The sequence below is a fragment of the Tamandua tetradactyla genome, chromosome 13 (assembly GCF_023851605.1).
Source record: "Tamandua tetradactyla isolate mTamTet1 chromosome 13, mTamTet1.pri, whole genome shotgun sequence".
In the NCBI taxonomy this organism is placed as follows: domain Eukaryota; kingdom Metazoa; phylum Chordata; class Mammalia; order Pilosa; family Myrmecophagidae; genus Tamandua; species Tamandua tetradactyla.
The window spans coordinates 51631154-51645150 of NC_135339.1; the positions used below are offsets into that span (position 1 = coordinate 51631154).

The 13997-nt window shown below is 38.5% G+C and overlaps 1 protein-coding gene across 3 annotated transcripts in view; it reads left to right on the plus strand.

The window, feature by feature from the left end:
• The first annotated feature begins 6043 nt into the window (after nucleotides 1-6043).
• MYOF (myoferlin) overlaps nucleotides 6044-13997 on the plus strand; it is a 180366-nt gene continuing 172412 nt past the window's right edge. For all 3 annotated transcript variants that reach the window (XM_077125411.1, XM_077125412.1, XM_077125413.1), the window contains exon 1: nucleotides 6044-6334. In XM_077125411.1, coding sequence (XP_076981526.1) covers nucleotides 6247-6334 — 88 coding nt within the window. In that variant the 5' untranslated portion in view covers nucleotides 6044-6246. The remainder of the gene's footprint in view (nucleotides 6335-13997) is intronic.

A 13997-nucleotide genomic window follows, 5' to 3' on the forward strand; every position in this document is an offset into this window, starting at 1 on the left:
TGTGCCTTCCAGAGAGAGAAACCCCAAACTTCATTGGTCCTTTCTTTGGAATTAAGGTCTCTTTTTATGGATGCCTTAGTTTGGACATTTTCATGGCCATAGGATTGTAAACTTGCAACTGAATAAATTTCTTTAGTCAAGCCATTCTGTTTCTGTTATATTGCATTTTGGCATCTCACAAACTAAAACAACTTGCATAGAAGATCTTTCTCCATCCTTTCACTTTCAATCTACTTATGTACCTGAGTCTAAGATATGTCTCTTGTAGACAGCATATAGATGGAGTATATTTGTAATCCATTCTGCAAATCTGTATCTTTTAATTGGTGAGTTTAGTTTATTAATGTTCAAAGTTATTACTGTAAAAGCAGTTCTTGAATCTACTATCTTATCCTTTTGTTTTATTTGTCATAGCTATATATTCTTTTCCCTCTCTTTTTGTTCTTTATATTACCCTTATTGGTACTCTTCAATTCTGTACCCTCCTCCAGACCTTCTTCTTCTGTCTTTTTTTTCCAGCTGGCATGACTCCCTTTAGTTATTTCTTGTTATGTAGGTCTCTTGTTGACTAGTTCTCTCAGTCTTTGTCTTTGAAGATTTCAATCTCTCTATCAATTTTGAAGCCTTTCTTGCTCAAGATCTTAAATATATCATACCACTGTCTTCTTGCCTCCACGGTGCCTGTTGAAGTCTGAACTCAGTCATGTTTTCCCTAGTATGTAATAGATTGCTATTCCATATTGCTTTCAGGATTTTCTGTTTCTCTTCAACATCTGACAGTTTGATTAGTATGTGTCTTAGAATAGGTCTATTTGGATTTATTCCATTTAGAGTTTGATGGACTTCTTTGATTTGTGTATTTATCTCTTATAAGGGCTGGGACATTTTTCCCAATTATATCTTCAACTAACTTTCCCAGCCCTTTTCTCTTCTTCTGGGACACCAGTGATTGCTATATTTGTGCACCTTTTATTGTCCATCATTTCCCCAAGATTCAGTTCCATTTTTTTCTACCTTTCTTATCATTTGTTCTTTTGTGTGCTCTAGTTCATTGTTCTGTCATCTAGCTCACTTATTCCTCCTTCTGCTTCTTCAAATCTGCTACTGTATGTCTTTAGTATATTTCTAATTTTGTTTACTGTATTGTTCATCTCTGTGAAATCTGCCATTTTTCTATTTAATCTTTTGAATTCTTCTTTATGCTAGTCTAATATCTTCTTGATATTCTTTATTTCTTTATAAATATCGTTGAGTAGTTGTTCTGTGTTCTGTGACCCCTCCAGTGTTTTGGTTTGGTCATTTGGCTGGGCCATTTCTGCTTAGATCTTCACATGCTTTGATTTTCTGTTGTGTTTGGGTCATTTGATTATCTTGAGATGGTTGTTTTGCAAGTTGATTGCTTCACTCATCTAAAGTTTTGCATTTACTTAGTTTTATGTTGAAGTTTCCCTTCTGCACATGGTCTGTCAGTAATTCCCCTCCAGACCAAGGCCCGGATCTCATGTAGGGGGTAGAATTCTACTTGAGGGTCTATTAAAGGCTAGGCAGGGGGGTGGTTCAGTGGTAGAATGCTCGCCTTCCATATGGGAGACCCAGGTTTAGTTCCCAGACCATGCACCCTGCCCCCCCCCCCCCAAAAAAATGCTAGGCAGGGGTGCACAGGTAGTTCAGTGGCAGAATGCCTGTCCCCTATGTGGGAGACCTAGGCTCAATTCCCAGCCCATGCATCCCCCCAAAAATAATGATAATGTAATTAAATTAAAATATTAAAAAATACCTACTTAAGCAGTAGCAGTAGTAGGCCCCAATGTCAAAAGGAGACACCCGAAGATATATTGGGAATGAACTCAGACTGGTGTCCCCAGAAATGAGAGAAAATTTTAAAAATAAATAGAAAATAAGAAGTAAAAAATATAAATATCTAAAAATATATATAAATAAAAATAATACTAATAATATCAATATATAGAAAATATATTTTAAAAAAAACCTAGGCAGGTTAGTATGAAAAGGTCAACATACAAAAAATAATGTATTTATACCACCAGTAGTTAAAAATTAAGATTCTTAAAATATATCATTTCAATAGATCTTTCCAAAAAGTTAATCTGTGGAAAGAAGGATGAATGATGGGAAGACTATTCTAGAATAAAAATGACTGAAGAAATAAAACAAGCAAATGCACAAATGTAATGAATGAATTTTAACTGGGTGCTTAATTGGGTTCAAAAAATGCTAAAAAACATATTTTTAGAATAATTGGCAATTTAGTATAAGTAGATAATATGACCACAAACAGATGTGATAATTTCATGATTTTTAGAAAAAGATCTCTTTTCTTACAAGGTGTATACTTCAGTATTTAAGGGAGGAATTTCATGATGTCTGCAACTATGTTTAAATAATTTTATTTTTAAAAATCTAGATGCATAGAAAAAGTAATCATGGCAAAGTGTTCATGGTTGTTAAATCTAAATGAGGTGATAATTGCACTATTCATTCCATTTTTTGTATGTTTTAAATTTTCAAAATGCAGAGCTGAAAGAAATGTCAAGTTTCAATAAATGCAAAGATAATGTGCAAGGCCTCTATAAAATAAGTTATAAAATTTTATTAAGAGACATTTTAAAAAGACTTACATACATGAAGTGATACAGAGTATTCTTGGATTGAAAAATTCATGTTATAATGTCAGTTCTCTCAAAATTTTATAGATTAAGTAAATTTTAAACATTATAACAAATTTGTAAATATTTCTAACCTGATAAGCTGATCATAATTTGTATTATATAAGGTTAAATAAGACAGAGTGATCTTGGTGTACAGACTGACAAACAGCTCAGTGAAACAGAATAGAGACCACAGAAGCAGTACCACACACATCTACAGCCTTAATATAACCTAGGTATGAGGAAAGGACAATCTTTTCAATAAATGGTACTGGATCAACTGGATATCCATATAAGAAAAAATGACCCCTAACCTTATACAATACTAAAAATAAATTATAGGTGGGGCATAAAACTAAATATGTAAGAGAAAACAAAATGCTTATAGAAGAGTATCTTCGTGACTTCAGGGTAGGAAAGGATTTCTCAAATAATACAAAAAAAATACACTAATAATAAGGGAAACATTGATACGTTCAAATATATTCAAATTACTTATATGGGACTAGAATTCAGAACACATAAATTTCTACTTATTAGTAAGAAAAACACACTTGATAGACAAATAGGCAGATGTGATCAGGCATTTTACAAATTAGGAAATATAAATATGATAAATACTAAATCTCATTAGTAATCAGGAAAATGCAAATTAAAATGCCAATGAGATACCATTATATACTTACCAGATGGGCAAAAGTGTAAAAATATAATAGTGCCAAGTGTGGCAAGATTGTAGAGCAATGAAAAGTCTCATACACTGCTGGTAGGAATGTAAATAATACAACCACTGTCGAATACAATTCAGAATTACCTACTAAAGGTGAGGAAATGCATATCCCCTTTGATCCAGCAGTTCTGTTACCAGAGCTAGGCCAACACTAGCTGACACTGGGGTCTAGCTCTCATCGTTAAAAGAATTTAAAGAGGAGCAAAGCAGATAGCAACATAGCAAAGTTTATTGAAAGTAGAGTCCATGGTGAGAGGATACACTGCAGGCGTCCCGGGAAACAGGAGCACCCCATGAGGCTTGGGTAGGGTTTATATACACTATGCTTGTCTGCTTAAAGCTAGGTGTAAAGGGTCTGTAACTTAACAGAGGAAATTTCCAATTCCCCTTTGAGGAGACTCCTTTATTCCTCTCTTTGTTTTTCTCTACCTTTTCTGAAAACTGGGGCAAAAAATCCTCAGACCTAATGCATTGGCCTTGCCTTTAAGTAGTTTCCTCACTAGCCAGCTGCAGATTTAACCCTTTGGCTCCCATGCAGGGCAGACAGATGCCTTTGGCCTAGACTGAACTATTCCAGCCTGCCTCAATTCCATTCACAGATACAGACCCTAGATACAATTCGTGAACATCTGTATTAGGAGAAATAAGTAAGCATGCGCTGAATCGTTCTGTTTGTAATATCTCCAAATCCTGTCAGTCAATAGTAGAATGGATAAATAAAATGTGAATTCATACAACAAAGTACCAGACAGCAATGAAATTGAATGAACTAGAGATAAGTAACAAAATGGATGAATCTCATAATATAATGTTGAGAATAGACACAAAAGAATTCATTCCGTATGGTTCCATTTTTATAAAGAACATAATATATCATAATTCATATTTTATGAGTTTATGTGTATATGGTTATAAATATAGATATATATAAAGGTCATAATATATAAAAGTCACATTTTATGTTTCCATTTATATAAACATCATAATCCAACAAATATAAATCCACATTTTGGTAAAAACTATTTTCAAAAAGCAAGGAAATTATTACCATAAAAATCAAGATAGAAATTACCCTCTGTGGGGAAGTAGGTGGAGGTGATACATGGAACATTTGAGAAGCTTCTGGGCGCTAGCAGTGTTCTCTAGCTTGACAGGATGATTATTTGTTAAGCCGTTTCATTTACATTCTATGCATTTTTCTATACAAATATTTTACAATAAAAAGAAGAAATAGGGTGGTGCGACAGTGGCTCAGTGGTAGTATTCTCTCCTGCCATGCTGGAGACCCGGGTTTGATTCCTGGTGCCTGCCCATGAGAAAAAAAAAAAAAAAGAAAGAAAGAAAGAAAATAAAAGCCAAATAAAATTGTATATATTCCCTAAAACTATCTTTGTGGCCCCAAAATACTGTAATATATATAGTATTGGGTTCAAAAATACTGTAATATATATAGTATTGGGTTCATTGGTTCCTTACTTTATGTAAGCCTTTAAGAAACTCACCGAGACAGAAGTATTCTCGTCGGTTAACCACAGTTTTTCAATGCACTTGAAACAATTGCTTACAGATGGCTGCGTACATGTATTGGGTATATATTCAGAAGCAGAAGGAAGCTCTATGTTTCTTTGCTCTAAATTTTAGCATTTTCTGACATACAATGCAATTCTAATTTAAAGCCAACTTGCGTTGATAGGAATCATGAATATACACCAACTACTGCTGGGTACATGTGTAATTTGCCATGTGCTTTGTGTGAGACCCCACGCTAAGACCTTTCTCTTATAACAACCTTTATTTCCCTTTTATATATGAGGAAATTGAGGGAGAGAGAGGTTAGGGAACTTGCTAAAGTGAGGCTCAAAAGTGGTGACGCAGGGAAATACACAGGTCTGGCTGATTATTAAAACCAGATCCCTCTTGTGACTTTAACCACTAAACTATACTGTCTTAAAGCATTCTCTGGGACAAATGGGAAAAAAATTTTAAGTGTGACAAGGGTGTAGAGCAACAGGAATTCTCTTACACTACTGGTGTGGGAAGTTTTTGTCTCAAAACAAAGGACAGCCACATCTTCCCTTTCATTGGAAGACGTTGGCAGCATTTGATGGACTAGGAAGAGTTAGGTGCCCAGTTCTCACCTCTGAAAGATACCTGAAGGAATCCTATGGTGAATCCTCTTGGAAAGCAAAAGATTGACTCCCCACACACCATCCAACGCTGTAAAATCAAACTCCGGAGAACTGGATTGGATTTGAAATGCGCTGCTATTCCTTTGCCATGGAGTAGGGGGCGCCCTTTAACACTTTTCTTTTAAAGCGGTCTAGGATAAGTGATTTCTGAGTGCGTGTGTTAAAAAGCTTGAGAGAAGACACGGCAAAAAGTAAAATGAAATTTAAAAATGACTGCGTAAAGTTTTAAAACTCAATGAAGCTCAGAAAAGGATGAAGGGATGGCAGAAAACCAATTAATTCGGGCTCAAGAATTGTTGCAAAAAGCAGCATGGTTTGTGGTCTCCTGACTTGCCCACGTTTTTCATTAGCTCCAAATCCATTTTGGTTTCGTCTTTTGCGCATAATTATTTTAGTTCAAGTTTTGTTTTTCTCACTTCCACATTTTCCGAATTCGTAAGTCTGTGCGTGCGTTACTGCGTAGGCTCTGGAGTGTGGGTATCAGTTTACATTCAGCCTTCAGTAAATAATCCGTCGGAGATCCACCCATTTGCCTTTTCCCCCTTTCCTCCACTTGGAAAATTCCTCCACAGCCTTCTCTCTCAGGGCGGTGCGTCCCGGAGCTCCAGCGCGGATGTCCTAACTCCTTTTACTGAAACTTTTCTGCCAATTAAGAGCCATGCTTCGAGTGATTGTGGAATCTGCCTGTAACATCCCTAAAACAAAGTTTGGGAAACCGGATCCTATTGTTTCTCTTATTTTTAAGGGTAAGGAAAACTTTTCTAGTTCCAAAGCCTTGTTTTGGAATGTTAGATTTCTTGGGTCACGCTTATTTGCATTTTGGAGGCTGATTAAGGGAAAGTGTCTCCACCTTTACAGCAAGTTGTTACCTGTGCAGGTCAGGGGAGAGGATCGGTTTCTGTGGAAGGCATTTTATTTTCCCGACGGCTTTGAGATTCATTGAAGAATGTGAGATTTTAGCTCTACTATGCGATTTCTGCAATACCTTGGGGCGGGGGTGGGGGGTGGGATGGGGGGAGAAACATTTGTTAATTCCCAAATTTCAGGCATCGAAAAGGTCTGTGTTGATTCGAGGTAAGAGTTTCAGAGTTGTGCACTCATTTTGATTTTCTCTGCTTGTGAGAAATGGGTAAATGAGGAAAAAGAGCAATTTAAGTTCTTGGAGATACTGTTGCTCCATTAAACAACCCACTGCTACTTTTATTGTCACTTGCCTTCTGACACTGGGGATGAAGCTGTGTTTATGAATTTGTCTGTTTCATGATCTTTTGTGCCTCTTTCTAATTGTGCTACATCTGTAGAAAGTTGGGAATTTCTGTTTGTTTTGTAGCTTTCAGATTGCTCAAAGAGTAAAGAGCTCCAAAGAGCAAGCCTACAGTTTGGGGATCTAGTTCTGTCTTGCTGAATGACCTTGGGCAAGTGACTTAATTTCTCTAGATTTTAGTTTTCTTGTCTGTACAGTAGATGAGGAGGGTTCGGTCTAGGCTGTCTTTAAAAGGCCCATGCTAATTACAAAAGATTATTTTCTATGACATGCGATTACAATTGCAGTTGAGGGGGACAGGAATTTGTAAGTAATTTCCAGCTTTGACTGGAGTGGTGTGTCTAACTCTGGGTTTGAGACATTCTCATTTTCTGTTTGTCCATGGTCATTGGTAAAATTGCCAGCTCACTTCTTGGTGTGGGGAGCAGGGAGTGGCAGAAAGAAAGAAGCTTGATGGGCTTGAGTTTCCTGACCACGCCTCAGTACAATTCTCTCTTTCAGGAACGTTGACTACTTCTCCCTTCCAGTTTCTGGGTAATCTATGCTCTTTTTCCTTTTTATTGTACATTTTTCTCTCCCTATTTCCCCCAAACCTCTCCCTAAAAAGGTGAGCAAGAAAATGAAATAAATGAAACCCAAAGTTACCAAATATTTGTCTAGTAATAAGTAAATAAATAAAAGATTTGGAGGATGAAGTTGAATTCTTAAAAGTCAACGTCTTTCCTTCTGATGCATCCTCCTCCCTCAACCATACTCACATTCAGTTTCGTTCAGCATACTTATTGTGCTACCCTCAGATTGTATTGTGCTATCCATTGCTGGATCTTTACAATCAGTCCTGTTGAACATTCTGTATTCCTTCAGCACCAAATGCTCAATCTCTAATGTTTTTCTGTCTTCTGATAACCTGTGTTCTTAACTTTAACTTTCGAAGTTCACTCATTAAAGTCAGTTCATATTAGTGAGACCATACATACCCTTTTGTTTCTGCCTAATTTCACTCAGCATAATGTCCTTAAGGTTCATCCACATTGTTACATGCTTCATGACTTTATTCTGTTTTACAGCTACATAATATTCCATTGTATGTGTATACCATAGCTTGTTTAGCAACTCTTCTGTTGATGGACATTTGGGCTGTTTCCATCTCTTGGCAATCATGAATAATGCTGCTGTAAACATCGGTGTGCAAATGTCCATTTGTGTCCTTGCCTTCAGTTCCTCTGAGTATATACCTAGTAATGGGGTTGCTGGATCATATGGCAATTCTATACTTAGCTTCCTGAGGAACTCCCAACTGCTTTCCCGAGCAGTTGCATCATGCTACATTCCCACCAACAGTGAATAAGTGTGCTTCTTTCTCCACATCCTCTCCAGCACTTGTCATTTTCTTTCTTTCTTTCTTTCTTTTTTATTATGGCCATTCTAATGGGTGTCAGATGATATCTCATTGTGATTTTGATTTGCATTTCCCCATTAGCCAGTGAAATTGAGCAACTTTTGATATGCCTTTTAGCCATTTGTATTTCCTTTTCTGAAAAGTGTCTGTTCATGTCTTTTGACCACTTTTAAATTGGGTTGTTTGTCTTTTTGTTGTTGAGTTGTAGACTCTCTTTATATATTCTGGATATTAAACCCTTATCTGATACATGGTTTCCAAATATTGTCTCCCATTGTGTAGGCTGCCTTTTTTGTTGTTGCCTGACAAAGTTCTTTGATACACGAAAGTGTTTATTTTTGAGGAAATCTCATTTATCTATTTATTTTTTCACTGCACCTTCTATCACAAGGTTTATAAAATATTTCCCTACATTTTCTTCTAAAAGTTTTATGGTCTTAGCTCTAATGTTAGGTCTTTCATCTATTTTGAGTTAACTTTTGTATAGGGTGTGAGATCTGGGTTCTCTTTCATTCTCTTGCATATGGATAGCAAGTTTTTCAAACACCATTTATTGAAGAAGCTGCTCTGTTCCAGTTGCGTTGGCTTGACCACATTACCAAAGATCAATTTTCTGTAGATGACAGGGTCTATTTCTGAACACTCAGTTAGATTCCATTGCTCAGTACATCTATCTTTATGCCAGTACCGTGCTGTTTTGACCACTGTAGCTTCAGAATATGCTTTAAAGTCAGGTAGTATGAGACCTCCCTCTTCATTTTTTTCTCAATATATTTTTAGTGATTTGGAGAACCCTGCCCTTCTAAATAAATTTGCTTATGAGTTTTTCTATTTCTGCAGGTAAGCTGTTGGGATTTTAATTGGAATTGCATTGAATCTATAAATCAATTTGGGTAGAATTGACATTTTAACTATATTTAGTCTCCCAATCCATGAACATGGTATGTCCTTCCATTTATTCAGTTCTTCCATGATTTCTTTTAGCAATTTTTTATAGTTTTATGTGTACAGGTCTTTTGTGTCCTTGGTTAAATTTATTCCTAAATATTTGATTCTTTTGGTTGCTATTATAAATGGAATTTTTTTCTTGATTTCCTCCTCAGATTGCTCATTGCTAGTGTATAGAAACACTACTGATTTTTGCCACCCTTGCCATTTTTTTTATGGCTTACAATTCCATAATTTTAGGTTTTTATTTCTAGCTGCTCTAAGGTACTGGAGGCTAAAAGAAATATCAGTGCAGTGATTCAGCACTCATACTCATTTGTTAAACCCAACCCTCTCTGTATAATTCCACCATCACTTTTGATCTTTCTCTACTCATTAGGGGTATTTGGGCTATGCCCATTCTAATGCCACCCTTGTCTTTTAAAAAGTAATTAACTGACTTGTTTTCCTTTCCCTTCTCCACAACATAGCTAATATGTGTACACTCAGCCAAGAGGTGCTGGTATTTGTCTAGTTTGGGTTTCCTTTCTGAATGGCACTGAGTGTCTTCATTTCTCTGATATTTGGTCCTGCTAAGAAGGCATGGTTTTATATTCTCTGTAACACCTAGCACATTACTGATGTTGAATATACATTTTAAATGCTGACCATAGAGGCAATGAGCTGGCAGGAGATTGGTTCCATGAAGTAATTCATTTTTGGTCCTGAAAGGGCCATAGCATATTGTCCAGTCTCCCTTCTTTCAGTTAGAATTGCACTTAATAGTCTCTTAGGCTTGATAAAAGGTCACTTCACACATCCCTGAATGCCCAATTCCTAGCACCTCCTACCCTGAGGCAACTCAGTGTTTTAGCACTTTTTACATTCCTATTCCTGGCAAGGAAAATGTGAAGACACCAAAATTTTTTCAACATAGTTGTCATATTGAAAATTCACATGCAAAACATCCAATATCTACAAAGCATATACTTTGAATGCTACAATATGGTAATATTCACCTTACCCAATGTGTAATTTTTGTTGAATAGCTGTTCTGTTGAACAGGAGTGTGCTTTGAGGGGGTCTGAGCACAATTCTTACCCAGAAATAGCAGCTTGGACACCAGGCACCTTAAGCATTAAGCACCTTAACAGCTACCTTCTCAGCCAGTAGGGTAGAAAGGCCCCAGGGCACTGGAGCCAGGGAACCCTGAAGTAATTCCCCACCCCTTACTTCCTATGTGCTCTTGAGAAATGAATTAAAATCTCCAGCTTCAGTGTCCTCATCACTTCTCCTACCTTGCAGGGCTATTTGAGAAGTAAATGAATATATATGTGAAATTACACATATGAATCCCTAAATTTCCTCCCCTATTTGATAATAATTACTTTTATAGAGCACTACAATGCATCAGACAGTATGCTAGGAGCTAGGGTCTTCTAGGTCCAAGAGACTAACTAGTTATAATACAAAATAGAATGAGATACAAACCAGACTAGAGATGCCAAAGATTATAATGCAAAAGCTGGCGTAAGAGTAAAAAGATTCATAGAGAGGATGTCATTTGACTTGTTTTAAAGGATGAGTAGAAATATGATAGAAATGGTTGGAAGACATTCCAGGCTTTGGGAAATGACTAAAGGGTCAGGAAGGCATGGAACTGTGTGGTAAGGATGATGAGGTGATCTAGTATAAGGGTTTGTGCTTTACTCTCAAGCCAGGGAGCTCTAGGCAGCAATGAGAAGGACAGATTAGTACTAGTCAGGGAGACTAGTTAGAGGGTTTGCTAGTTGAGGTAAGTGCATCCCAGGACAAGAAGATCAGAATCAGAAGGAAGGAATTAATAGGAAAGATAGTAATATAACCACCCTTGGCAGGCTAATTGGGCTACCATTCCTCACACTGCTTTCCTCCCAGCCAGGAGCCTGTGCCATGTGGGTGAATGCATAGGTGTGGCATGTCTTTAGGAGGCTAGCCTGAGGGCATTAGCTACCTGAGAGGAGGGAGAGAGGTCACTGGGAGATAAAAGAAAAGCATAGAAATAGAAAATGATGTGAAAGACAAATTTTGCTCTTTTCAGGGAAGTCAAATGGGGAGCATTTCCTCAACCAAGCTAAGCTATAATTTCATTCATGTTAAGGCTTCCCTCTTACCCAGTTGTCTTACCTGGAAGGGTAAGGTGGCACTGTCAGGAATTGTTTAACTGCAAGGAACAGATATCTCCTCCGTTTTGCACAGGTAAAGTGTGTTTTTTTCCTCAGGCTGGAGAGAAATCACCTAGAATCCAAATCATGCGCCTTACAGGAACCAGAATAGTATCAGGCAGGGTGGTGCTCTCCCACCCTCCTTCTCTCCTTCCCCCTCCCCCTCCCCCTCCCTCCCAGGACCCTGCAGCCAAGGCTTCTGCTTCTCCCACACATCTATCCATTTTCTCACTGCACATTGGCTATATTTGGCAAGACCTCTTACCCTTTCTTCCTGTTATTTCTAGATTTGCATGAATCTTCTTTACCACAGAACTGACTTGGTCCTGATTCTGCCCACAGTGTCAGTGTCTCTTAATTTAGATCCTGAGAGAAAAGCTCCAAATGGTTCAGTTTGGTCAGGTGTTCACTGTGGACCATTAGCTGTGACCAAGAGGCAGGAAGCCCAGTTCAAACACGGTGCTTAGCAGGAACCATGAAAGGACACTTGGGCAGGGCAGGCACACCACATGCATTTCCTACACCAGGCAAGCTCTGAAGGCCTACCATGGGAACCACTCAGTGCATCTCCCTCCAGCTTGGGCTTTAGAGCTGCCCTTCCCATCTTCAGTTTATCTGATTCTACCTGATTCCCTATCCCCCCACTTTAAAAAGCCCCCTGTTTTTTTTTTTTTTTGGCTTTTAAAAAGGGGAATTTAATAAGTTACTACTTTACATTTCTAAAGCCGAGAAAATGTCCCAATTAAAGCAAGTCTATAGAAATGTCCAATCTAAGGTATCCAGGTAAAGATACCTTGGTTCAAGAAGGTTGATGAATTTCAGGGTTTCTCTCTCAAATGGAAGGGCACATGGCGAACACAGTCAGAGTTTCTCTTTCGTCTGGAAAGGCACATGATGACCACTGTCAGGATTCCTCTCTCATCTGGAAAGGCACATGGCAAACATGGCGTCATCTGCTAGCTTCTTCTCCTGGCTTCCTGTTTCATGAAGCTCCCCAGGAGGCATTTTCCTTCTTCATCTCCAAAGGTCGCTGGCTAGTGGACTCTGCTTCTTGTGGCTATGCCATTCTGCTCTGCTCTCTCTGAATCTCTTTCATTCTCCAAAATGTTTCCTCTTTTATAGGACTTCAGAAACTAATTAAGACCCACCCAAATGGGTTGGAGACACGCCTCTACCTAACCCAGTTTAACAACCACTCTTGACTAAATCACATCTTTTTTTAAAAATTTTTTAATTAATTTTAAATTAAAAAAATGACAAGAAAGAAACACAAGTATTCTTAACATATGATCATTCTGTTCTACATATATAATCAGTAATTCACAATACCATCACATAGCTGCAGATTCATCATCATGATCATTTCTTAGAACATTTGCATCAATTCCGAAAAAGAAACAAAAAGACAACAGAAAAATAAAACGAAAACAGAAAAAAAAACCATAGATACCATACCCCTTACTCCTCCCTTTCATTGATCACTAGCATTTCAAACTAAATTTATTTTAACATTTGTTCCCCCTATTATTTATTTTTATTCCATGTGTTCTACTCGTCTGTGACAAGGTAGATAAAAGGAGCATCAGACACAAGGTTTTCACAATCACATAGTCACATTGTGAAAGCTGTATCATCATACAATCATCATCAAGAAACATGGCTACTGGAACACAGCTCTACATTTTTAGGCAGTTCCCTCCAGCCTCTCCATTACATCTTGACTAACAAGGTGATATCTACTCAATGCGTAAGAATAACCTCCAGGATAACCTTTCGACTCTGTTTGGAATCTCTCAGCCATTGACACTTTGTCTCATTTCACTCTTCCCCTTTTTGGTCCAGAGGATTTTCTCAATCCCTTGATGTTGGGTCTCATCTCATTCTAGGGTTTTTCTCAATTCCTTGATGATGAGTCCGAGTTCATTCTCAGATTTCTGTCCCATGTTGCCAGGAAGGTCCACCCCTGGGAGTCATGTCCCACCTAGACCGGGGGAGGATGGTGAGTTTGCTTGTGTTGGCTGGAGAGAGAGCAAAGCACTGAATTTTTAAAACTATTTCATCTTAACTAATTTAAATGATCGTAGTCAGGCAGGTGAGGGGCGGCTGTGCCGGGCAGCGCAGATGGGACAGGACAGCTACAGTGGCTGACCCGCGCGCGCGCTCACTGACTCATCACCTTGGGCGAGCGGCCCAGCGCCTCTGCATCTCAGCTGCCTCACGTGTAAAATGGAGAGGTGATTCCCTACCTCAGAGAGCTGTTCTCAAGATGCGTGAGTGGAGTCCTGTGCCCTCCAATGGAAGACCCGTGGGTATAAAGGCGGGCGCCTCGGCCCAGGAGAGAACACGAAACCCGAGACCAGAGAACTCAGGGTTTCAGGTCGGAAGGGTCCGTCCAGAGACGTCAGCCTGGCCTCTCAGCGGAAGTGACCCCGTGGTGTGCCCGGGCCGAGAGCCCTGTGACAGGAAGTCGGGAGAGCGCCCCCCGCAGGCTTCCCGACTTTTGTATTATTTTGCGCTGACAGAACGTTCCCCGGAAAGGGTATTTTTTGGGCTTTTATTTGGAAAGAGATGTATTTCCAAAGAGGGTTGCTGAGCCCTACCATCCAGCCCCTCGC